We start from the raw sequence: 26,093 nt of genomic DNA, 5'->3' as shown, positions 1-26,093 counted from the left end.
CCTAGATAACAATAATTTAAACAACTGTAGTTTCAGAGTGTTTAATGTCCTCCCTAAGAACATTACTCGAGCCACCTGCATGGACCCAAACTTTGCTACTGAAACTCGCCATCAATGACGATAATAAAAATATTTTAATTACTAAAATTTTTAAATGACTAAATTTTTTTTTCCAATAACTAAAATTTTTAGCTCAATATATAATATAACTAAATTTTTTCTATGCAATGAAATATGAAATATATGAGGTAATATTAATCAAAAACCACATTATCATATATTAATATTAAGAAAACACGAAAGAAAATTGATTGTTTATACTAATATATTATAATATAGAAATATAATATACAAGACAAACTTTCAAAAGTGAATATAACCAATCGATTAATATAATTTAATACCATTTTATTTAATTAATAAAAAACACTAATAAAATAATATTAAACTTATAAATAATCAAATTAAAATTATATAGTCACCCGTGTTTCGCACAGGTTATAGGCTAGTATAAAATAAAAATCTAAACCCAATACTAAACGCGTTCAGGTACCCAATATCGAAAATCAAATCCGAATTTTTGGTCTCGTGTGCTCGTGTGTACCAAATTGCGAGCGTAGCTGTCTCTCGCTGCATCGATCTATTCTTTGTGAAATTGAGGATGAGAACTATGCAGACTCGCAATTTAGCTCGGATTATTCCCGTTTCTATACTTGTCAATCGTATCGTCCGTCACATGGTAAACACACATATTTGTCCAACGAATTAATGTATCGAACTGTTTGCTTGTAGTTTATGGTAATCGTTTTACAAATTGGGAGGGATCCCATGATTACTGCTTCCCCTGCCTTGTAATTATTATTTTGTTTTAGTGTTACTGCTTTGTTTCATAAGTTAAGATGAACTTGCTGCTATGCCCTTTTTGAGTTCCTGAAGCATAGTACTAAATATTTGTGTTGTCGAAATTATTGAAGTAAATAGTATGTTAGCATAAACAACTAGTATGAGCAATTGAGATTAATGTGTCAGTTTTAGCCTTAGGAATAATCATTAAGATACTGGGAGTAGTTCCCTGGGTTCTGTTTCCATGTTTTGTTGAAATTGTTTCTGTATTTTAAACTCCAATGGGATCTTCTTATTCGGGAATTCGTTTCATATAAGTTGAACATCTGTGGTGGGCATATAAATCATTTGAAATCCCTTATGTAGATTCAGTAATTACTACTTTCTAATTGTAATGTTGAAGGGAATTTCTGGATCAACGAGTTAATCTGCTATTTGAATGAGAGAAGTGCATTATCTGAGAGGCTACTGAAAAGTTGGGCCGGCAAACTTTAAATCGGGTTGTAAATTATGTTGTTTCTGGTAATACAGATTTTACGTAATCAGAACAATAAATGTTGAGTGGGGGTAGTGATTTATACGTAAACTAATATTTTTGCCTTTTGCTTGCCTATGTTGCTTATTTATTTTCCAGGAATGTTATGCATAGTCTGATTGTTTTTTGATGCCTACTCAAGTATAGCTCTGCATTCCACCAGTGGTGTTCTGGCAGTAATTTGCAGGCTTGTGGTTCATGAAGTAATTACTCAGGTGCTGCCAGCATTGGAAGAGAGAAAAGCCAGTATTTGTATGATTGTCGTAGCTGTATGTTCCCTCCACTGGCTCTTCAAATGTCATTATACACTGATGTGGCATCAGTTACTGCGGGTGTGCCGCACTTTCGTCATATTTGATGCACACAGAAAAGAACTATCTATTTAGTGCAGTGGTATGGGGTTACTGTTAATGATTTTTAACCATGTTAGAAATTTATATTTTGGATGGATTACCTGATTTTACTGAGACACATGTCTGTAGTATTCCTTGCAACTAAGCTGTCATTTTAGATGTCTCAACTTTTAATATGTGTACAGAGCTTATAGTAGCACTCTCTGTTAGTTGCTGAAACATATTTATCTTTGGATAAAAAACCCTTTTATTGCCTCAGTCCCTATTAGTTATTTACTAGGCATAACTGCATTGCGTCTCAAGTGATAGATTACTTTTATCTGCGAGTAGTTCGTATAGTTTAGACATATTCGAGAAATTGTACCTTAAAACAATCTGATTAATAAATAAGACCCAAAAGTATTACTATCATTCTTATAATACTATTAGGTTCTGATTCTTACATTAGGTTAACAATAATCTAAAGTCTAGTATCTTTTTCCACTTTTTCAGCATGTGGCCAGTATCTGAACGGTAAAGGTCATAAATGTAGACACAGCTGTTGACATTATTGTTTAATGATCCACATCTGTTCTCGGTACATAATTTTTGGAGTCGATGCACTACTTGGAGAATATTTTTTGGTTCTTCTATATTGGCATATTTGGATATAAATTTTTTGATTGGCTAGCATGAACCTGTGCTGATAATATTGCATTGAATATAATTTTCTGTAATTGTATTTGTATGATTGGACATTTTTTTTTTCAACTCACACTCTGATGTTAAATGCTAGTTTGATAATTCTTTGAAGTAATATTTACGGCCTACACTCTACTCTATACTTGACAATTTATTGGTTGCACATGGAGACTCTACTTTATTGACAGGTTTCTATAGGAAGTGACTATGTTTTTGTAGTTCTGTATATACAGTTGACTTCAGCTGGTCAAATTTAATTCAGAATTGGTGTGGGAGTTTGTCTGCTTTTACATAGCTAACTTCTGCTTATTTATTAATACTTGCAGCTTGGTGATTTTGCTGTTTTTGTGCGGCAAACAAATATGTTTGGATACTTTTTGTCGCATGCACCGGAATTATTGATAATACCCTGTTGTTCAAAGAGAAAAAGAGCAATAGATGCCTTCTGTCTATTCCATCAAAAAGAAGATTGATTAGCTTCTAGTTAAAACTGCTGCTTCAGGGTCCAACCTGAGACGCTGAAGGTTCGGCAGCTCTGTAGATTTTTTCAATCAGTCAACTTTTAGAAGTTCTTGTTCATCCAATTCCTCAGGTTTCTCCTCTTTTATTATTTCTGTTTCTTGGAGTCTTTATAAGCTAATATCTGTGTCTTTGAGTTTTAATGGAGAAAAGATCTTGTAACCTGGTCGCTCTGTAATACTTTGAGGAATTGCAGTTGGCAGTTCATTCAAGTAGATTTGTTTTAATTTACGTTCATGGTATGATATGGTCATTTCACATTTAGAGAATTATAATGGAAAGAAGAATCTCCACACGAGTTTCGTGTTTTGATCCTAATGCTAACTTCCAGTTCTAGTTATGCTAATACAGTTATCTGACCTGATAACCTTAGTCGAATTTTGAGTCAACCTAGCTGACGTTCCTTTGTTCACACAAGGGAATGTTATATATCTAGTAACAAATTTTAACTCCCCAACTAATTGTGACTCAATCTAATCCAGTGATGGGCATCTTAAAAACCATGGTGTGAGTGTAATTGCATCATATCGTGGGGAATTGTTAAGATTCTTGAATAACATTGTAGTATGCCATCATTAGTATGTCATAGTTACGTCGAAGCCTTTAGGGAAAAAGTTAGCACCTTCCATAGAAGGGGTTCTTCTCTACAGATACTGTAGATACTATACAGATACAAGAATATACAATAGACAATATACAGTACACAATAGAGATGTATACCTGCGCACAATATCATTCATTTATTCTCTCTTGATCACCTATCATTACCAACGCATACACATACGCCCTCTTATTTACCTATTCACGACACGTTGCAAGAGACAACATGTGGGATATATGTGTCGGATCTGTCCATTGAAACCCCTAACAACACTTCTTTACCGTGCAAGAAAATTGAAGGTTGTCGGCAGGAACAATTCGTGATTTTACAGAGATATGTTACAGAAGAAGATATGACGTTAAAAATGGAAGAATAAGGAGAAGACTTTGGATTGAAAGAGATAAAATAAGTTAGGGTTTGTCATGAAGAAGACAATATATATTAAGGAGAGACAATGACGTACTAGTATAATGTATAAACTGGACAATGTGTCACGAATGTATCTAGACAATCTTGTGTTCACATTGAATTTTTAATTAATAATTGCAGTGAGCGATTTGTAACCCACATGTACCGTACTATTGTTATATGTTTTATTAATACTTGAAATTTCCAACCCACATGTACCGTATCACTGCAATATATTTATATTATATATCTATATGTTTATTAATACTTGGAACAAGGATTTACAGTGCATTTAAAAAGGTTGTATATAAATATTAGAAAACTTATGATATTTTCAAGTATTTTAGTAAAAAAAATATAGTGCGAGTAAAAACATATTTTTGAATTTATTTTTATCATATAATATTATTTAATTTAATCTTAATTTGCCTTGTCCCCGTACTTGTGAAACTTGGGTACGTTGTACCCGTGCGTAATTTTTTGAGAGTGCTGAATTCAACACTCGGATATGTGTCGTGTCGGGCACAGTATACCGTAAGATATCATGACACACATTGTTGCCTATTGCGGCATAGGTCACCCATATCCTTTCGTTGATAATCCATATTATACTTATAATTTGTGGAGAAAGATCATCAGAGTCCGTTGGTCATGAAAATACCTTATGGTTCCCCCTAAGGTGCAGCATGTTGGTGTTCATTGCGCATCGGGTGCGGTGCTGGTGCGGCAGTGCTCACCGGTGCGTGACATATTCCAGCGCATCGGGTGGGGGTTTTACGGGAAGGGCATTTTACGTAATTTTTAGTCAACAAAAAACTTGACTTTTAAAGAAAAACACTACGAATTGAACCCTAATTGGAAGGATAGGGCGATACATCACGATTTGCGGCCATCAGCCACTGCCGCCTCAGTTCATCTTCTTCGTAAAATCTCTATTCGGGTAATCTTTTCTTGCACTAATCTTCTCGCCCTCTTCTCCTGCGAATACATGTATGACTGTGTATTGTATATGACTCTGTATGTATACATGTATATCTATACGAGTTTGATACCTTTAGCTACTTTGATTTTTATATGCTGCGCTGTCGTGTTTGTTGATGTATATACATACCTATATACATACTTGACTGATGCAAGTTGCAACTGAATTGCTTGTTTGATATTTGCAAGTTGCAACTAAATTATTGTTATTAATCTATAGTATACTATACTATGAAAGCCGTAACATTAAAAGTTCGGTTGGTATTTGGGCCGGTTTACGGCCTTTTTATTTTAGAAGATTTTTTTTATTAAAATCTATTCTATTATAACTAAAATACATTTAACAATTTTAATTAGCATACATCTCCTGGCCCAATTTTCTTTTATTATCTATTTGATGGATTCTATTATTTAAGACTTATTTTAATGTAACGGGTGTTATATTATAGGGCGATTTACGGGCCTTTTATTTTAAAACTTATTCTAATGGGCCAATTCAATTACAACTAAAATACATTTGAACATTTTAATTTATACACATATCTTGGTCCTATTGATTTTTTTAATATATTTTGATGGATCCAATTATTTAAAACTTATTTTAATTTAACTGGTCGAATATTATAATTAAAAATATGTACACATTCTAATTATAACACCTCTTCGACCTATTAATTTTAATTTTTTAACAGATTTAACAAAAGCATATAAATTTAAATAATTTAATTGGATCTATTATAATGGATAAAAATAAAATCAAGGTAAAATATAAACAATAGAGTGAATGTTGAAAATTGCCCGTGCATCGCACTATCTTAAAGCTAGTACATATAATATATTTATGTATTCAATAAATGAGTATTGGATATTGTGTCTTTTATATGATGATGAATTTATGTATTTTGTTCAGTCTGAATGTTACTCCTTTATGTTGTTAATTAATTAAAAATCTGATATATATTTTTAATTTGATTAATCCCCATTTTTTTTGGCCGAATTTTTGTATCCCTGCACCCGCACTCGTGATTTATAGCTCTTTGTGTTTACTCATGGTTTCCTCTCTTCACTATTCTAGGTGAATAGTATCTTAACGTCCTTAAATGTTTTCTTGATATTTTTAATACAACAAGTGACTTGTTTATATTTCCAGTTTTAACAACATTTCAGTCTTTCAGAATAACATATGGGTGCTTATACATTTCTTGGCATGTGAGGCTTTTCTGATTCCTGCTCCATTGATCGAATGATATAATATACTATACCTTTTTTCATTCATTCCCATGTCAACAACGAAAGAAATTGGGTCCTCTTAAGGATCCTTCATACTGTTTAAAATATCTTCCCAATGGCTATGTTTTTCGTGAAACCATTTAGTTGGAAGCTTGAGACTGGAAGCCAAATGTTTATTTGGTAGTTGAATGCTAAAGAAGGAATTACATGGCCACTGTTAGTAATACAATCAGTAGTGCAGTTTTTTTTGTACTATAAACAGTTGAGCCTTAATTTTACCGCCGGTTGCATGCTAAAAAACCTAGAAAAAATGGTGAAGCCTTTTTTTTTTTTAATGCTTAATGTGGTTACTTTGCTATTCTTGAATAGAGGATTTATCAGGGGCAAATCCTTGCTCTACATGCTGTATGAGAGATGTATTTTTTATTTTTAAGTAAGACTATAAGCTTAGAACTAACAGAAATTTGTAGATGATTTTTTTTTAATTTCCTTATATACTCTTTGGTTCACTGTTTTTTAGATGCTTATTTTTTTTTAAATATAAAATGGTATTCATATAAGTTTAGCAAATGCTATTTTAGGATAATCAGCTAGATGGTTGAGCCTAGTTCCTTCAGTAAGGGTTCCCTTTTTCAAGTTAGTTCTGAAAATGTCTTGTGTACAGAGCACAAGATTATATAAAACATCTTAACAAGTATACATAGTTGGTGCTCTCCTAGGTTACTTGTAATATAAGTGTCGAAGTGTGTCTTCTCATTCGAGTATGGCCATAGTTACATAAGACTTGGTTCGATTCGAAACGGGGAACGAAATCGGGTACGCGGAACATTAGTTTTAGTGAATCCGGTACGATGGAACGTAGGGGTACGATGGAACGTATGGGTACAACTGGTCCTTTTTAAAAGAATTCTATAAATATATATATAAATTCCATTATAATATACAATTTTAGTTGATAATTTATACATTTATAACTTTTTTTAAAGAAAAAGATGTTGAATAACAAATAAAAGTACACATTTATTGATAAAATAAACTACTTATCATATGACATAAACATGGAATTATTGTTCAGTTGAAGAATGAAGTGTGTTCTTACGGGTCGTCACTTCCGGCGATCTATGTCGCGACCCCGAACGTTTCCGTTTGCGTTTCGGGTACGAACGATTTGGATCGCGGTACGTGGTAGCTTACCCGTTTCCTTGTAACTATGAGTATGGCTCTGCATTTATGATATTCATATTCTCATGATTCAGTTTCCATACTGAAATGTCTTAGAAGTGAATACTATATGATTGTAAAGCATTATTGATATATTTTTTGGTAATTAAAGCATAAACAAGTTAACACACACACACACACACATACATACATACATCACACATATATATCATGCAATTCTTTTCATTTTACATTGTTTTTTATGGAGGACTAATAACACTTATTTTTTATGTGCAGGTGCTGATAACACGTGCAAGGACTGGTGAGCCAAGTATGTTTAAACTTCAAAGGTGTTTGAGTTTAACAATTTGGCATGCCCCGAGTGACCATGTCCGTGTTTTAAACAGTGGTCTTAGATTTAGTGTTGAAACCATGTTTGTCAATTGTCATACATGTACAATGCAGCTGACGGGAGCTAACAGAAAGTAAGCGTTGTCATTACTGAAGGTTATATCTGTCAACCCTGGAATGTTTTGGAACCAACATGGAATATAATGATATTAGATTTTGTAAAATATTTTGAAAAGTAGGATGTGCCATATTATGTTTAAATCTAGATTCAATTGAAAGACTGTATGTCAAGTTTTATGAGGAAATTAGATTGTTTGTTTATAAGTTTCCCAAGTTGCATCGTCCTCACTTGGACACAGCCCGACAAATTTACCCGAAGCCTTTGTATTTGCTCGCTAGCCGCCTGGTTTTGATCTGCTTAAGCTGCTAAAAATTAGTAGAGCGTGACGTTAGACATGTGATTATGATTGTTTAGTTCATTCATGTGTGTATTTACTACACGTCACATATATGTTTCAGTTTCTCTAGTCTTAAATGGTCGAAATGCCCTCATATATTATCGTCATCCCTTGAAAAGGTGAAAGTGCACCAGGTGTTATTGCCGCTGCCTCCTCGTATCTGTGAAAAGGTACGACAATACGGACTTTTCATCGTCATCTTATGCAAATATAGAATGCCACCAGTTTTATCATAGAACTCCTGCGCCACAAGTTAAATCCAATGTACCTAAGCTATCTTAGTAAGGTACAACTCCCATTGTAATTTGACCAGTGTTTTGTGTATATTTATTTTTTAGTTAATGATGTCTGTCATGGTTGGCTCTTATATATCTGTAATTTCTCCAGAGTTGCTAAAATAATGTCATACTAGCCATATTTGCTGATCATATTAGCAAATGACATGAGCTAAATTTGTAAATGATCTGAAATTTGATGAAAATCCTTCCCATCTCAGATCAATTAGATATAATAATAACTCAAATGGATGAGGGTGTGGAGGAGTAAATTTTTATTTATTATAATTTTCGCAAGTTTAACCCAAACCAATCCGACCCAACCCGAATTAATTGGGTTGGGTTGGGCGGGTTTTTGGAAAAAAACGACCCAACCCAATTAGTTCGGGTTAATAAAAACTTAACCCGTTAACTGAAAATTTTTTATCTAACCCAACCCTACCCAACCCAATTAATTCGGGTTGGGTCGGATTGGTTTGGGTTAAACTTGCGAAAATTATAATAAATAAAAATTTAGTCATTCATCGCGATAGGAAAAAAAAAACTCACTCGCACACCGGTAACCAGTAACAGTCGGCATACATATTTATAGTTACTCAGTTTCTATGAATCATTCACCAATATCAGTCGATGCGTAAGTTTTTGATCGAAGAGGGAAGCCTATTACATTGGTGAAACATTTAAACAATGGTGAAATAATAGAAAATTGTTGTATACACACCCAGTTATGAACTCTTATTTATAATGTGTATATCAGTTCATTAACAAATCATTAATCATGTTCAAATTCCAAAAGTCATCATTTACATTTTATAGTTATCGAGATATTTAAAATTATTCATATTGCTGTTGTAAATGTATAGACACACCCTAGATAAATCAAATTAGGTTAAAGATTGATTGAGATAAACTAAAAAAATGTAAAATAGGTATGTAAATATTATATATATGTATATATATACATATATATATATATGTATATATATACATATATATATGTATAATCGGGTTGGGTTGGGTTAGTTCAGGGTTAAAATCTGTAAAACCCTGACCCAACCCAACTTAATCGGGTTTTTTAAAAATTAACCCATTTATTTTTCGGTTTTGAACGGGTCGGGTTAATCGGCCTAAAAAAAGGTCGGTTTGGGTTGGGTTAGCGGGTTGAACGGGTTTATTTTCACCCCTAATGCTGGTGCCCTCATTTATCATAAACCTAATTCATGAAAAATATCGTCATTTTGTATCTGCACAGGGTTTTTTACACTAAGGATTTCATCATAGAAACCCCCCATCTCCCATCCGCCACAACTCTCACCTGGAAACAAACACGAGGTCAGATGAACACATACTCTGTTGACTCATATGTTTACCTGCTGACAGTCATCATCTACAATTTTCCATATACAGTATATGTGTGTATATTTGAGAGCAGGGTCTTGGTGTGTGTGTTTAATAACCCGAGTTAAATGTCCCATATATGTTATGGAATTTTCGAGCAAGCTCTGTACGAATAAAGTAATGAAGTATATATAGTAAATGGTATGTTCTTCATTATTTTTTTCAAATAACTTGAGAGAGAGATGACTAATTTTAATTGTATTATTTATGTGCATATATAGTCATATTATTATTAATGTGAAATGAAACTGATCATATATTGCATAATTCATCAAGTTGATGATAAAATCCATGGACGGTCCAGCCGACATTATACACTTGATTTGAATTTGAATTTTTTTAGCAATTAATACTCTTTGGGTACTTAATGTAGGTTTGGCCAAATATGCAAACATTAAGCATATATTGTTGTCATACTATCAGGATTCATGCCTCTAGAAAACTACATTCCCACCCCCAACATCTGACCTAATAAGCTGATACATACCAGAACTGAACGGTTTAATTACTTTTCATAACTTTTGTTTTACACTAGTCTATTTTAAGTTTTTCTTTCCTGCTACAAAATTATATTAGGGCCTAGGCCATCAGGGAAAACTTTGTTATTTACGTATTTGAAATGCTGAAGTCTGTGTAGAGATACACATACACCAATTCGATAATGTTTTTATAAGGTGAAATTTAATTTATCGGCAACATGTCGATATGAAATTATTTGGCGAAACCATTGCAGGATTCACAATTTACGAATTATACAGCATATTCATGCACAAAGACGGATAAATAATTTTGGAACAATAAAGTATTTGTTTCAAATTAATACAAATGATTTCACACATATTAATATTAAAAAAAATAGTTGTAGATTGATGATAAAAATGTTTACTCTTTCTACTACTCATATAAAAACTAAATATCTAAAAAAATATATAATCAATCGATTAATAACATTTAATCAAACCTCAATACATAATCATAGAAATCGTTTCACAAAACAATGGGGCAATCAACAATATCAAATTACTAATTTGTTAAAAATTAAATTGTAAATAATAAATTTTCAATTATACATTCACACACAAATAAGAGAATGTTTTTATACATTTAAATCTATCAGCAAGATGCCAACATGGCATTATTTTATAAATCATACAGCATATTCAAGCACAAAGACGGAAATATAATTTTGAAACAACAATTACTGTTCAAGAATTGTAGGTTTTCTTAATTTGTGAATACAAACATGGAGTTCTCCAGGCCTTCAAAGACACAAAAGGCATGTTTGAACATTATTAAAATAAACTATTTGGAGTAATTATCTTCACAATTGCAGTTCAAATCAATGTCTAGCTATGTAGCCATTTATTTATGGACTCTCTTTAACTAATTCTGTATCTCCTGCTAGGCAGATGTATATCTCCTCTCAAACTGCTGAACGCCAAATCCTTCCTTCAAATGAAATGACAATAACCGAAACATCATCATGATACTTTCTTCTGTCTTCTTGTAGAATATTAAGCAACTCATTGAACCTTAATCCTGCCATGAAATATACATCATTCAGTAAACTTAGAAATTGGGGGTCATGCATATAATTAAAGTGCACAAGATGCTGTATGATCTTTTGCTTGATTACCAGCTTTTTTAGCAGCTCGAATTAGTACTTCCTCAACCAGATGCTGTGCAGGGTCTCCCTCAGGAAACAAGGACATGAACACTTCAACTTGTGCAACAGCTTGTTCATTCGTGAAGTACTGGTAAAGCCCGTCTGAAGATAAAATCAGGAATCTGTCCTTCGGACCAAGTTTATGGTAACGAAGCGATGGTGAGCAGCTTAGGTAAGGAGAATTCCCTACATAATCGATTCTAAACATTTCCAGTAGTGCATTGTTCCATTTAGGCTGCACAGTTTATAAGAAATTAATTAGCAAATTATCCCTACTTGAATAGAAGCAATGTCAAGGAATCAGTTTAAGTTGCTTATGTGAATACAATTTGCTTTTCAGAACATAAGATACCTGTTTGAGAAAACCAGCTCCAAATGCTCGAGTAACGTTGAGAGAACCTTTCACCCGATTCTTGACTATGGCTGAAGAGTCATCCCGGTGCTCTCTTTTGATCCTCTTAACTTCCTGAAATTTTATGAATTCATGTAATTAATTAATTAAGCTTCTGATACTGCAGTATCAAACATAAAAAGGAACATGGTTGGTTTGAAACTTGTAACAAGTTACCTCTTGCACTGATGTGCAATGATCAAAGGTTAACTGTAAAGCAGCCAAGCTTGAAACACTACTGAATGCATCAAATTTGAAAATCTCAAGATCAGTAGATTTCTTCTCGTCAATCCGTTCCAAATGAAGCTTTTGGCCTAAAACGGCTCTGCTATCCCCAACATTCATCAAGTAAACATCATCGCCTTTCATTAGCATCACCAAAACACAAGAACCCATCAAAGCTACCTCTGGATTATCCTTAACCATCATATCAGTTATCTCAAGAAACGACTCTTCTGTTTTCCTCAGGGCCTGCGAAAGTGCTTTTAGCACATCTGAGTGCTTTACACTTTTCGAACCATATTTAGCAAAACCTGATGAGGCTTTATTGGAATTGATACATGCACCTTCAGCAGTACTTTCAGATTTCTCATTCCATAATAACCCTTTGAGCTCCTTATAGACATTAGAATAAAGATTACCAAGCAGAAACTCAGTAGCATCAGGCCCATTAAATCCATCATAAATCCCAACAAAAACCCATCCATTTTCTTCAGATACAACCACGTGCACACGATCTTCGCCTGCTTTCCCATGAGCCCATTCAACCTTTTGATCCTGAAAACCATCAGCACCCTCCTCATCATCAACCACAGTTACTTCATTTCCCGAAAAATCACTACTGGTACTCCCAATACCAGAACAGGAAATCACCCTTTTCCCCCCAGACAATATACTGGATTTTGACATAGCTTTTTTCAAACTCTTCATGATGCACTTGGGCTTAGACCTGGTTAAGTGATCAGTACTGGCCTGGTTCCTCTCTGAAAAATTCCGCTCAATGGAGCCAGATAAGAATCCTCTTTCAATAGGCCCAGAACCCAGAACAGCACTGGAATTATTGAAAACAGGCTGCAGAGGAATAGATGCAAATGACCGAGAGCTTTCGAAGGAAGAGGCTTTATCAAAAATAGCAGTGCTCGTGCATGAGAATGGATCACTCAGTGTTGTGGTGAGAGGTGTGTATGAGTTGGCGCTAATGCAAGCGCCAGAGATTGTTTGAAACTGCACCAGAGATAATTGGTCTGAATAGACATTTGATGAGCCTGGTTTGATGTAACAGAAGGAATGGCCCAAGTCCACATCTAGCGGTTGGGTAGGGTGGATATAAACATCACGGTGCCTACCCGAAACATCTCCGGCGAAGCAGCGGCCGAGTTTTCCGACACGGTTGCCCATTCTACAGAGTTTTGTGTATATGAAATGTGTGCAATGGGCAGGGGATATAGAGAGAAATAGGTGGTATTAATGTGAAGTGGTGAAGTCAAATGGGAGATTTTAGGAATATTTATAAGGTGACGAAAATAAAAAGAAATAAATGAGAGGGGGAGAAGTTGGTTGACTGGTTAGCATAGAGAAAAAATATTTACTTGGTATCCTTTGTATTTTCAGTAATACATGAATTTATTTACAGATTGACTTCAATGTTGTATAGAGATATCGGGCGATGGTTGTTGATCGTTGGTGCATAGAGATATGAATGTGTATAGATAATAATGTTTTCATCCTATAAATAAATATATTTAGTTGACGGTTTATTAGTATTTAGTTGTGGAGAAAGTAAATAGTCTATAGGAGAAGAAATATGAAGGTTAGATAAGTGGCGAGATTCTAGTGGGTCCGGTGAATTGAGTGGGGTAAGAGTGGGTTCTAGATAGGTGATGATATATTGGACATGGGTGATGATTATGACAAATTGATTTTCATTTATAAGCCACGAGATCTTACAATAAACACTATCGAAAAAGACACTAACTTTGTCTGAGATTGAGTTTTATAAAAGCCATTTTTTTATTGGAATGGAGACCATTTTTTTATTGGAGATATTGAAAATCATATATGTTGATCAAGCAGAAAATTATAAAAATAGTATTATGCAAACATATCCTCCAGGTAGAATATTACAAAAATAAAACTATGCAGAACATGTTTTACTTGTCGGCCATATATGGCCTCTATATAATTTTTCTCCTATGTTTAAGCTTCTTTGTCAACTTTTTGATCAGCTAATCTTTGTGTAAAAAAGTTATAAGTCAACTTTTAACTTCAAAATTGATAAGTTGAAAATCTTAATTTTTATCATGACTTATTTTTTTTGAAATTTTGACTTCAAAAAAAATATATAGGATCACTGTTAGGGATGGCAACGGGTTGGATCGGTTCGGATATTTGAGATATCCAAATCCAAATCCAAATTATTTTTAAAATCCAAATCCAAATCCAAATCCAATCGGGTTTCATATATCAAATCCAAATCCAAATCCACGGGTTTCGGATCGGGTTCGGGTTTGTTCGGGTTTATCCAAAACCTGAATTCCGAAATTTATATAGTATTGTAAAAATATTATTTTTTGATTTGCTCGTCCTTAAATTTCATTATATTTAAAACTAAACTACTTTAACAATAAAGTATTACACATTAATAAAATCTTGAACCGTGTTTAATAATTTCTAAACACAAATTTCCACTATATGGAGTATGAAATTTTAAAGTAACTCATTAGTTAAACAAAAAAGTCACTATAACCCAAGAATATACACATTCACACTCTACATATATATATATAAACAAAATTTAGTAAATTTAAAATTGAAAAAAAATATATTAGTATACATATACATATACATATACATATACATATACATACATATATATATATATATATATATATATATATATATATATATATATATATATTTGGATTTTTTTTCGGGTTTCGGGTTTGGATCGGGTTTGGATCGGATTCGGATTTCGGGTCGGGTTTCGATACGGAATACCTAGTATCCAAATCCAAATCCAAACTCGTTCGGGTCTAAAAATCAAATCCAAATCCAAATCCAAATCCAAAATATCGGGTTCGGTAAGATCCATTCGGGTCGAAACGGTCGGGTATCCATTCGGATCGGTTTTTTCTGCCATCCCTAATCACTGTAGAAGATAATTTATAATATTTTATTATTATATTAAATTTTTTACACCTAATAAGATGTAAATATCATAAAATTATCAAAACACATAAATTAAAAGTTACCTTTTTTACTTATAAATGACTTCTAACAACTAATAAGCACTTTTTTAAAAGTAAGTCAAACAACCCTCAATTAAAGTATCTGCAAGGGTGTCCCACGAGTTTCCTCAATAACAAAAAATTTATTTTTAAAAAATAGCACTCTATATTGAATAACAACTCTCACGATAATCACTATTTATGTTTCTTTTTCTTCTTCTTCTTATTATTATAGAATTAAATTCATGATCCATTAGCGTAATGATAATATAAAAACGGTAGGAAATAGCGTGTAGTAAATATCTAATCATTAAAAATCAAATGAGCAATGTCTTAGTCATTACTCCCTCCATCCCGAAAAGATTGAACTGCTTTGACTTTCACGGAGATTAAGAAAAAGGTAGTAAAAGAAATTAAATTAGTTGAAAAGTTGGTAAAGTGGTGGGACCCATCAAAATTTTAATAATAGATTTGAGATAGTGGAGGAAAGTAGTGGGTGTAATAGTGTTTATATTATTATAGAATAGAGATAGTGGAAGAAAGTAGTGGGTGTAATAGTGAAAAGTAGTGTTCAAAAATAGTAAGTTTAATAGGTTCATTCTTTTTGGGACGTCCCAAAAAAGGAATAAGTGTCAATTAAAATGGGACGGAGGGAGTACTTAATAGGAATGAAAAGTGGATTGCACCGAGGGGAATGACTAGGACTCTGAGTGGATTTTTAAACTATTTGCTAAAATTATAATTTAAGACATCAAATAGCTAATTTATAAAATTAATTTTTACATGCCGGTCATTATTATTTGTTGAAAATAATTGACAACAATGTAATCATTTTCCTGGAATATATATATAGGCAAGTGATCAAATAGAAACCAATCTTATTCTAGAAATTAGAAACCACTCCTTCGATCACAGTTTATAATTACAGAAATCACTAGTTTGTATGTTGTTAATCATTATTTTATATAATAAATTCATCACTTTTTATTTTTAATAATTGAGAAAATTTACTTAAGATTGATATTGGTGGTCGATTATTGATGATCAATTATAATTGTAGGCGGTCCATGATGGTAGCAAATGACGGGATGAGGTGTGTGGTGATGGTAGATAGTCATTAGTAGTGGCAAGTTATGATGATAAACTATGATAGGCAAATCATGGTTGCAAGTGACGACGCAGCAGTGGAATGAGTTGATAATAATACCAAGAGTTTGATCAATGTAGTATGATTGAAGATGATGATATACGTTGTATATATGTTTATTTATATATCTATATTTGTCAGATTTTGCATATATAAGATAGTGATTTCTGATATACAAATAAGTGATTTATGTAGCTGGTTAGGGACTAGTTTCTAGTTTTCAGACTAATTTAGTTTCTAGTGGAGTAAGCCCCTATATATATAAAAAATATGATTTAATGATATATATATATATATATATATATATATATAGGCTAACATTCAAGAGAGGGACTCCTTATATGGAGTTACATAGTGCACCACTATAAATCATCAATTTTATTATAAATTCTGTTATAGAATACATATAAAATGTGATTCTAATATAGAATACTATAAAATAAATCTATTTTAAGTAATTTAACACTTAAAATTTGATTAAAAAAAGTATATTTTCGAAACTGATTCTACAAAAGAATAACTCTGGATGATTATTATTCTGTTATAGAATCATGTTGAGATATTGCATAATTTTAGATGATATTTGGAATAAAAAAATTGTACAACTTCGTTTTCGGTTTAATAATCAAAATTTGCAATTATATTTCATAAAAAATATAATATAATATATATTATGTATATATTTATAATGGTGTGCTACGTAACTCCATATAAGAGGGTATGCTATGGAGTGCTACCCTATATATATATATAAACTAACTTTATCATATAATTAAAGTATATACTCATAATCTATTGATAAATGACAATTTTTACAAGACTTGTAAATGAACTAAAAATAATTTTGGTTCTTTTTAAAACTCTAATTATCCACAAAACAAAAGTCGTCATCCTTGATAAGTATTTAATTACTGTCAAATAAACGTCGTTCTTATTCACTGATGAAATAAACTCTCATTTGTAAATCTGATATTAAACTCTAATTTCATGAATGATAAATTCTGAGTTACAGTGAAGAAAATTTGCATGTTTATTGGTAAGTAATCATGAACTCATCCTTAGTCACATAATTACTTGTATCTAAATGTTTTTCACAAACATATTTTTTGATCTGAAATACTTATTTGTTATATCAAAGAAAATTGAATTTAGCATTAGAGACGGTGAGAGATCAAAAACTAGAAACTACTAGTATGTCAAACACTAGGAGATATTTTTAAACATTAATTACTATATACGGGTCAATTTAAAAGATTGGATTTTTCCGAGTTTAAGTTATTCTTATATTATTTTTATTAATAATACCATTAATTGACTTTGTTACTAAAACAACCTTCGCATCTTATAATCAACCAATAAAATTTAAACTCACACATACATGCAATTCCACATCTTTACTCATGCTATTGAATAAAATAATTCAGCAATTAACTAATCACAAATTTGTAGCAGTATACAAAATGTGATTGATTAAAATAATTTAATAATTATGAATTGTGATAAATCCTGGAACATATTTTGTTTATAAAGAGATGATAAATATCATGGAAATGTTACTTGGCTATTACCATCTTGAAAAGATGCTAACTTAAACAAAACTTATAAAGGGTTTAGAAATTTATAAAACTACCAAGAAGTTAGTCTTACATGGCTAGGGATTTTGCCTTTCATACATATTTTCACATGCGAATTAATGATACAAGCAATTTATCTATTAAATTCCTAGTAAATTTGAAAAGGTAAATGAGAACTGTTTAAGTTACTTATATCAATAAAAAAATACGAAAAATAATAAAAGTAAAGTGAATACAAAATAAAGCTCTTAAACTTCAAATAATGAGATACTCCATCTTTTCTATCTCTAAAATTTATTACATGCCACCAACACTTTTCATGGGTTGAAGTAATTAATCAATTTGATATTCGTAATATCTATAATGCAAGTGTCGAGATAGAATAACGGCATTTAAATCAAACAATGTACTTCTATTTTGAAAAGAATTCTTTAACAACGAGCGGAACCAAGTTTGATTCTAAAAGTAACCTGTTGATTGCTCGTAGAAAATAATAAAAAAGAAGAAATTGAAATATCTTCATTTCTTTCGGTGTGATGCACTAGGATACTAGGTCATAAAAAATTCTAAGAACAAATTTTAAACTAAAACTCATCCAAATATATTTTTTGAGATATTATGACAATGAAGGTAATGCATTGATATTGGACGATTCGTAAATAAATTTTTATATCATTATAAAATAATTGTCTAGCTGAATGAGTAAACTATGTGAAATAAGTTGTCATGTGTTTATGAAACTATAATGAACAACCAAATGTCATATACTTATGATCAATTCTTTTGTGTCATTGAAAGAGTTGTAATATATAGACACTACAAGAAATTTGGCTTTACCTACCAATTGAAAATATAGGTAAAAATGCAATATTGGTGGCTAAAGAGAATTGCCTACCAATACATTATTGGTAAAGATTGATAGGTAAAAGATGGTGGAGTAAGATTCTTTACTGCACATCATATATTGTTGGGTAATCTCTGGTGTGGACCCATTTTATTATTAATTAATAATTAGTCCGTAAATGATGTGTTACTAGCTTATGTGGCCATCATATACGTGTCACCAATATGGCATGCCAAAGTGGCACGTCATGGACAAGCCACATGACATTGCATTGATGCATCACATGGCATCTTGTTAATGCGCCACATGGCGCCAGTACTCTATCTTGCCATATGGCACCTCTTTGTCATTTCATGTGACACCTCCATATCTTGTCATTTGGCGTCTTTCTCTAGTGCCACTTGGCACCTCTATTTTGTGCGTTAGGCATCACTAAAATGTGACACATTTTCTCAATTTCTTATATAATAATATAAAAGTATTTTTTTTACAAATCGTGAATAAAACTTTATTAAAATAAACAATCAAAAAGATACTTATGCACTTCAATATATATAGCAAAAGGAAATTAAAGCTAAAATACTAAAAGAGTAAATAAAGTTTAGAATTCCAATAGTCACTTAAAACAATTATAAAGTAAATCATTCTAAATTTTCAATATTTGCATCTAAAACTTTAGTTGGAGGTATCTTCTTGTTAATCCTCAATTAAGTAGGGATATCACTTTTTCTTTGTCATTTCAACATTTTCTTATACCTCCGATGCGTTTAAAATATAAGTGTAATTTATACTTATAGTCGTTCCATGCTTTTCGCATGCGCTCGTCAATACACAACTTAGTTGTTTATCTACATGGCCGATTATATAAAAAAGAGAGAGTCTTGTAGAAACAAAGTCGAGTATATCTTTTTACATGATGGACTATAAGCTGCACAAATTGACACTTGATTTTACCCCACTTTAAATTGATTAGAATTTTTTTTAATATTAATTCACAGTGTAAAAAAAATGGATTGTCACATATGTATTTAAATATCTCACACTACTTTAAAAAAAACCAAAAATGAGATGAAACTTGAGTAATGTGTGCGGTGTGTTTAAAAAAAAACTCCAACCTTTCGGGCTTGATATATTATACGTGTTCCTATTAAAATGGATTAATACAATCTAATAATATGAGAACTGATAACAAATTTCAGAGTTTATAAATAAGATGATTGGGAAGGGTTTTCCTGGGTCAAAATTTAGAAAAAAGATTACTATGATAAAATCTTATCCTATTAAAATTATATACTTTTTAGCAATTTGTTGCCAATTTACTATATAAGCATAGAAAATTAAAAATAGATGTATGTTATATTATTTATAGTTATATCACGTATTTGTCCACATTTTTAAAAGGAAAGATATTTTTATTATATATTTTCTTGTTCTCACCACCACTTCATTTCAAAATCTCTTAAAATAGGTCTAAATTAAATTCTTCTTTCCCTTTTGTGTTGGTACATGTATCTAATTTAAAATTTTTAAATATTTCTAAATCTAATTTTCATTTCCTTTTTTGTATGGTCCTGCTAGTAGTGGTAACACCACCTAGACTTTCTTATATAAAGAATGAACTTACATACTAGTTTTTCCACGCAAATAATTCTTTTTAAGAGCTTCTTTCTTCATTGCTGGCAATTCATTGGGATAATGTTCTAGGTTGCTATTTATATTCACATATGGCCTCCCACACTCAAGCTAACGATGATAATTTGGCCATAGTTCCTTATACCACTAATAACTTGACTATTGTTCCTTATGAGGTGATTATTGTCTTTACCACCGATCTATGTATATTTGTATGTCAGTCTATTTTTTATATATGTTTTAATTTTCTTTCTGAACTTTTCATTTCAAACCCAAGCCCTTGCAGCAGACTATCCCGACTCTCTCCCAGGATGTACTCGCGCCCTGGCCTTTGTCCTACGCCTTTCCTGGTGATGTGGTAGGTATATTTAATTTAATCTTTGAGCTTCATCTACTATTTTTCTAAAATATTGTAATATGTTGCAGGCTGTTCCCACTTCAAGTGCGAGGAGGTCCTTTAGGACTTCAAAAAATTCCGAGCATCCATCTATTTACACTTAACCTACCACTTGATTGTGTTGAGCATCTTTCAACAAAAGACCATGTTAGTGAACACCCTCTCCCTTTCATAAATATGAAATATTAGAATGGTTTAGTCTACTCAAATTTTAACACCTTTTTCTGAAAATCCTTGTTGTATATATAAAAGTTACAAGTCAAGTATACATATAGAGAATCATGCATGATTTAGTGTTGAGATTATTAATTGTATTGATAAATATTCATCAATACATCTGAAATATATTCAGCATAGATTTAGGAGTTCAATGAATTTATGAACACATATTAATACTTGCAGGTATTGAGGGAAAGAAGAAATGAGATTGATAGGGCTTCTCAAGAACCATGGTTCCCCATTTTGGAGAGGTTAGTGGAGTGGAAGTGTGAAATGCGCTCGCGTCTTACGAGAAATAGAGTAGTTGACAAGGTTAATTTTATTATATTCTTTTCATTTTCATTATTAATCTTTTATTACTTAAGCCATTAATGTTTAATCATGTATATATAAAAAGATCTTTTCGTTTTGCATTTATGTAGTACTTTTATCATGCAAATATGAAGTTGAGGTCGATAAAAGAGTTAAGATTTTTTGTAAAGTACGGATTCATGCCTGGGAAATCACATGACAAAATCACATGACAAGGGAACACCTACCATTGTTGAGGTAATGTAGAAATTACTTTAATAATATTTTTTATTCTTATCATATATAAGTTCTTATAATGTCCCACATACTAATATTAAAATTAATACATGGTGTATTTAATAATTATCTATAGATATGGTTTACGTTCCAATCAGTATAAAAACATCATCTGGGTTCAGTTCCTCAGTTTTTTATATTTGCAGGAAGGAGGGAGCACAAGGAGGAGCCAGTCATACCTAGACTATAAAGAAGAAGAGCTCATAAGCAAATGCAAAATTGAGAAGCATATTATAGAAAAGATAGACCAACATCTAAAAGTCCAGCTCCTCGGGACAAAGCATCACCCAAAGGAAACATGATGGGTTGATATATGTTATTAGGCAAATTAATGTGAAATGTATTGCTCTAAAGATTTTCTATGTATATTGATTAAGTTTGTTATGTTTCTACTCGGTGTTACTACTCATCACTAAGCCAAGTGAAATTCTACTAATTCTATTTGTTTTTGTTTCTCCAAACCAATAGCAAACACTTTAACTTTAAAACATTTTATTAAGTAATGATCTTGTTATAAGCATATAATTGAAACACAAGGATTAAAAGTCAAACAAGAAATAATTGTTCTTGTGGAGGAATACCATCTAACTAGCTAGAAGTCATTGATTATAACTTTCAAAAAATGATACATATTTATGATACATATTTCTATTGCATGAAATAAACTTGTCGATCTACAGTATACACCTTTCTTATTATTTATTGATAATAATAATAATTTTAAATTTAATTATGTTTTTGAATTTGTAAGATATATGCATATAATATTATCTTCACAATTTTCATAAAATCATTTCATTCTAATCAAGATAAACTTATCTTTCTTATAAAATATTTCAATAAAAATATTTGTTCCAAATAAAATTCAAATTATTGAGGAAAAAATAAACAATGTTTCTAATTCTTAAGCTTTTTAGGTTGATGAGATAGAAGTAGCTAGCTAGTTAATTGGTTGATATTATTTTCATGTTGAGCTCACATGATCAGAATATCAAAGAAATTTGTATTTAGCATTAGAGACTAGTGAAAGACAAAAAACTAGAAATCGCTACTATGTCAAATACTAGGAGATCAATTGTAAACATCAAATATTATATATGGTTAAATTTAAAAGATTGGATTTTTTGGGTTTCAATTATCCTTATATTATTTTTATTAATAATACCGTTGATTGACTTTGTTACTAACATTTTTCATAATCAACCAATAAAATTTAAACTCTCGCATACCTGCAATTCCATGAGGACTCATGCTATTGAAAAAATAATTCAGCACTCAACCAATTACACATTTCTAGCAAAATACAAAATATATTTGATCAAAATAATTTAATAATTATGAATTGTGATAAACACGGGTGTCTTGAAAAGGTTACTTCGCTATTACCATCTTTAAAAGATGCAAGTTAACTAAACCTTTGTGAAAGGGTTTAGAAATTTATGAAACCAACAAGAGAAGCTAGTCTTATATGGTTAGGATTTTTGCCTTTCTTACATATTTCACATGTGAATTTATGATATAAGCAATTTATTTATTGTCTTCCTAGTAAATTTAAAAAGGTAAAATGGAATTGTTTAAGTTACTTATAAAAGACTTAATAGGAAAATAAAAAAAATAAAATAAAAAAGGTGAATACAAAAATAAAGTTCTTAAACTTTGAACAAGAGATACTCCATCTCCGCTATCTCCAAAATCTACTACATCACTACTAGAATTATGCTAGTATACATCACTTAAAAACTGATGTCCCGTATAAATTCAACGGATGTTACTGTGGGCGATGTTAAAGGTCCCTGTCTTTAACATCAGTTAATAACTGATGTAAAAGACTACCTATTACATCATTTCCACTTAAAAAACCGATATAATAGCTCAATTTTCAAATTTTAACACACTTTTATCTTCTGAATATGATCATAATATGATATTCTAATCTAATCTAACATACTCTAAACATGCCAATTTATTAGTTTTTCTCCAAAAAACGATGTTGTTGTTACCTTTTACATCAATTTTTTAGTAAGACCGATGTCTATGGTTCTTTTTACATCAGTTTAGTGGTCAAAACGATGTCTAAACGTAGGCGAACCGATTTCTTTGTTGTCATTAACAACGGTTTCTGTTAAGGTAGACGATGTCTATTGTTGTCTTTAACATCAGTTCTGGACTTCTAAAATGTTATCTAGTGGTGCTTCTAACATCAATTCTGTGAGTTAAGTCGATGTGTATTATTACATCGGTCATTAACTGATGTAAAAGCTCAATGCCTTTAGCATCACCCACAAAGACATCGTTCGAGTATTGTGGTTACATCAGCTACTAACTGATGTCTACATCTTTTAACATCGATTTAACTTTAAATTAACCGATGTTTTAACAATCAATAACATCAGTTCTAACTATAGTGCCTGATATTATAATGGTATATTAACATCATTTATCTTTTCTAACCGTTATGCATTAATATAATTTGACATCATTTTGCTGTATAAATGATGTCTAACCAACCTGTTTACAAAACCAAATCTGCAAAACTACCAAATACCAAACCAATTGCAAAACTGCCAAAACCAATTGCAAAACTACCAAAACCAATTGCAGCACTACCAAAATCAAATGCAAAACTATCAAAATTAACCTCCAAATCTGATTTGCATTAATAAACCAATCTAATCCAACATTCAACCAATACACCATCCAAACATATCTAATCCAAAAATAAATTTAAAGTGCAGATCCTATAATATCCGATAACATGTAATCCATCTAACTATGAGAATACAATCTACATAATTGACTGGATATAATCCAGTGTCTCGAGCCGAACAATGTCGAGGTCCGCATTAGAGTAAGTCTTGCGACTCCTAGCAGCCCACTGGAAATATAACATACATGCAAGCTACCAAAATCAGTGTACATTTCTTAACTTAACTTTCTGCATTTTAATAATCTCATTTGAATACCTAAAATTATTGTGTGTGTGTGTGTGTGTGTATACTAGGCAAAGTAATGAAAATACCTTGTCTAAAAGTTTCATGTCCGGGTCCTCAACTAAATCTTTCATAAATCGCATGACCGCATATCCACATTCTGTGCCACCTGGTTGTTTAGGGCATCTCTATACGTTCAACAAAAAGACAAAAAAATTAATCAAACAGGAAAATAATAAGGCTTCGACATCGATTAGTCATAAAAATTACTACATCGACTATAAACTTACTGGAAGGTTTTAACTTTGGGATTCTTGATTACCCGTCCTAACTCAGCATTATGAGCACGAACAGCTCTGTAGAATACACATTGTCAAAACCAAAATCACGTCTTGTCGTAAAATCAAAGTAAAAAATTTACCTCATTAATGCCTTTTCTAGTTCATCAGGATGTGGATAATGAGGTAATGAATTGAGGATGAATATTTCAGATTCCCAAATCACGACCAAAATCCAATGCAAACTGTTTTTCATAATATTATTTACAAAAAATTAGAGAACACATATTGAGGTCCAACTTGTAATTAAATTACAAATAAATTACAAATAAAAAAAGAGAGAGTCATACATACTTGTAATTAAAAGGCATGAAGTTCATGCGATTTACTCCCTCTTTCAGCCTTTGCACAACATAGGCGTTAAATTTATCATTCAGCATATATGTGGCTGGATGAAGAAATGCAAACGATGATGATAAGTCTCTACCCGGTGTGTCCCTAAACCCAGAATGCAAATACCTAAAAATACATATGAAATATTTTCATTTTGTGTAAAAATTATTACGAAATAAAATGAAACAAAATTAGAAGACAACTTACGCCATATATGTTGATATTACAGCTTGACCAATCATATTAAACTCTAACAACACAGTTACATTCTCTTCGAGTAGATAAATCGTTCTTTCCATTCCAAAGACTTGAGCATCACATGGAACTGGTATCGAGCTACCACTTTCTTTCATCATAGTTTTTGAAAATTTGTACAACACCCTAAAGCGAGGAGGCACATCCTCCTTTGGATTCACAGAATTAAAAAGGGCGTGCACTCTCTGCAGCTCACCCTGCACCTTTGCCTTTTTCTTTTTCTGCAAATTTACATTTACGCATAATTTACTTATATTATTCTATATACCAGATTATTAAGCATATTTAGTACGCCAAATAATAGGTACATTTAAATGTACATATTATTGTGATGATAGCATACCTCAACAGTGGGGCTAAAAATGATCATGTCTCTAGGCCATGCTAAATGAGAGCCAATAGCTTGGTCGACGGTTTCTATCTCACCAACTACTGGCACAGGAACCAAAGCATCTCCCTTGATGCTTCCATCCACCCTGACATGAATAAATCCTGCTTTTAGAGGCACTCCATGAATTGTTGTACTCATTTCACCTCCCTCCTCATAAGCAACACCAAACGCTACCTTGTTCTCAATGTTGTCCACCGCCATCTCACATTTGCGCGGACCCTAGATTTATATGTATAAATCCATTTAGTCATAATGTTGTATTTACTTTCTATGGACTAATAAATTTATAGAATATAGGTTTTACCAATTTTCCCAGAGGAGGAGGATCAACAATAGCAACATCTTCGTCCTCTTGATCAACTGCCAT

At 31.8% G+C, this 26,093-nt stretch overlaps 2 protein-coding genes and 1 long non-coding RNA gene across 8 annotated transcripts; 1 reads left to right on the top strand and 2 right to left on the bottom strand.

Moving 5' to 3' along the window:
* Positions 1 to 533: 533 nt before the first annotated feature.
* LOC108220048 (uncharacterized) lies at positions 534 to 9,955 on the top strand. 6 transcript variants are annotated; one of them, XR_010292403.1, is made up of 6 exons: positions 535 to 739; positions 1,247 to 1,771; positions 2,739 to 3,004; positions 7,610 to 7,797; positions 8,241 to 8,291; positions 9,649 to 9,954. It is a non-coding gene; the product is annotated as an uncharacterized LOC108220048 (long non-coding RNA). The 6 variants fall into 6 exon arrangements; XR_010292405.1 differs by lacking the exon at positions 9,649 to 9,954 and adding an exon at positions 8,618 to 8,632; XR_010292401.1 differs by having other exon boundaries at positions 534 to 739; positions 7,610 to 8,291; positions 9,649 to 9,955.
* Positions 9,956 to 11,076: 1,121 nt separating this feature from the next.
* Positions 11,077 to 13,249, bottom strand: LOC108221538 (probable protein phosphatase 2C 4). Its single transcript, XM_017395409.2, has 4 exons — positions 12,029 to 13,249; positions 11,813 to 11,926; positions 11,431 to 11,695; positions 11,077 to 11,333 (listed from the first exon to the last, which is right to left on the bottom strand). Exons 1-4 carry the CDS (start codon positions 13,247 to 13,249, stop codon positions 11,218 to 11,220), a joined length of 1,716 nt encoding a protein of 571 aa, XP_017250898.1. The 3' UTR covers positions 11,077 to 11,217.
* An 11,015-nt stretch (positions 13,250 to 24,264) lies between these two features.
* On the bottom strand, positions 24,265 to 26,093 carry LOC108221537 (uncharacterized). The gene is made up of 8 exons (XM_017395408.2): positions 26,031 to 26,093; positions 25,679 to 25,945; positions 25,288 to 25,556; positions 25,042 to 25,206; positions 24,831 to 24,932; positions 24,732 to 24,765; positions 24,499 to 24,597; positions 24,265 to 24,354 (listed from the first exon to the last, which is right to left on the bottom strand). Exons 1-8 carry the CDS (start codon positions 26,091 to 26,093, stop codon positions 24,265 to 24,267), a joined length of 1,089 nt encoding a protein of 362 aa, XP_017250897.2.

The sequence above is a fragment of the Daucus carota genome, chromosome 5, assembly GCF_001625215.2.
Source record: "Daucus carota subsp. sativus chromosome 5, DH1 v3.0, whole genome shotgun sequence".
NCBI lineage: Eukaryota > Viridiplantae > Streptophyta > Magnoliopsida > Apiales > Apiaceae > Daucus > Daucus carota.
The sequence above is the reverse complement of the archived record's forward strand: the minus strand, read 5'-3'. Positions and strand labels throughout refer to the sequence as shown.

Coding starts and splice junctions, on each gene's coding strand:
- LOC108221538 (XM_017395409.2), bottom strand. CDS start 13,249: ATGGGCAACCGTGTCGGAAAACTCGGCCGCTGCTTCGCCGGAGATGTT. Junction 11,696..11,812: donor GAGCTGGTTTTCTCAAACAG/GTATCTTATGTT, acceptor TAAACTGTGCAG/CCTAAATGGAACAATGCACT. Junction 11,334..11,430: donor TCGAGCTGCTAAAAAAGCTG/GTAATCAAGCAA, acceptor ATTTCATGGCAG/GATTAAGGTTCAATGAGTTG.
- LOC108221537 (XM_017395408.2), bottom strand. CDS start 26,093: ATGGCAGTTGATCAAGAGGACGAAGATGTTGCTATTGTTGATCCTCCT. Junction 25,946..26,030: donor CTCCTCCTCTGGGAAAATTG/GTAAAACCTATA, acceptor ATATAAATCTAG/GGTCCGCGCAAATGTGAGAT. Junction 24,766..24,830: donor CTAGAAAAGGCATTAATGAG/GTAAATTTTTTA, acceptor TGTATTCTACAG/AGCTGTTCGTGCTCATAATG.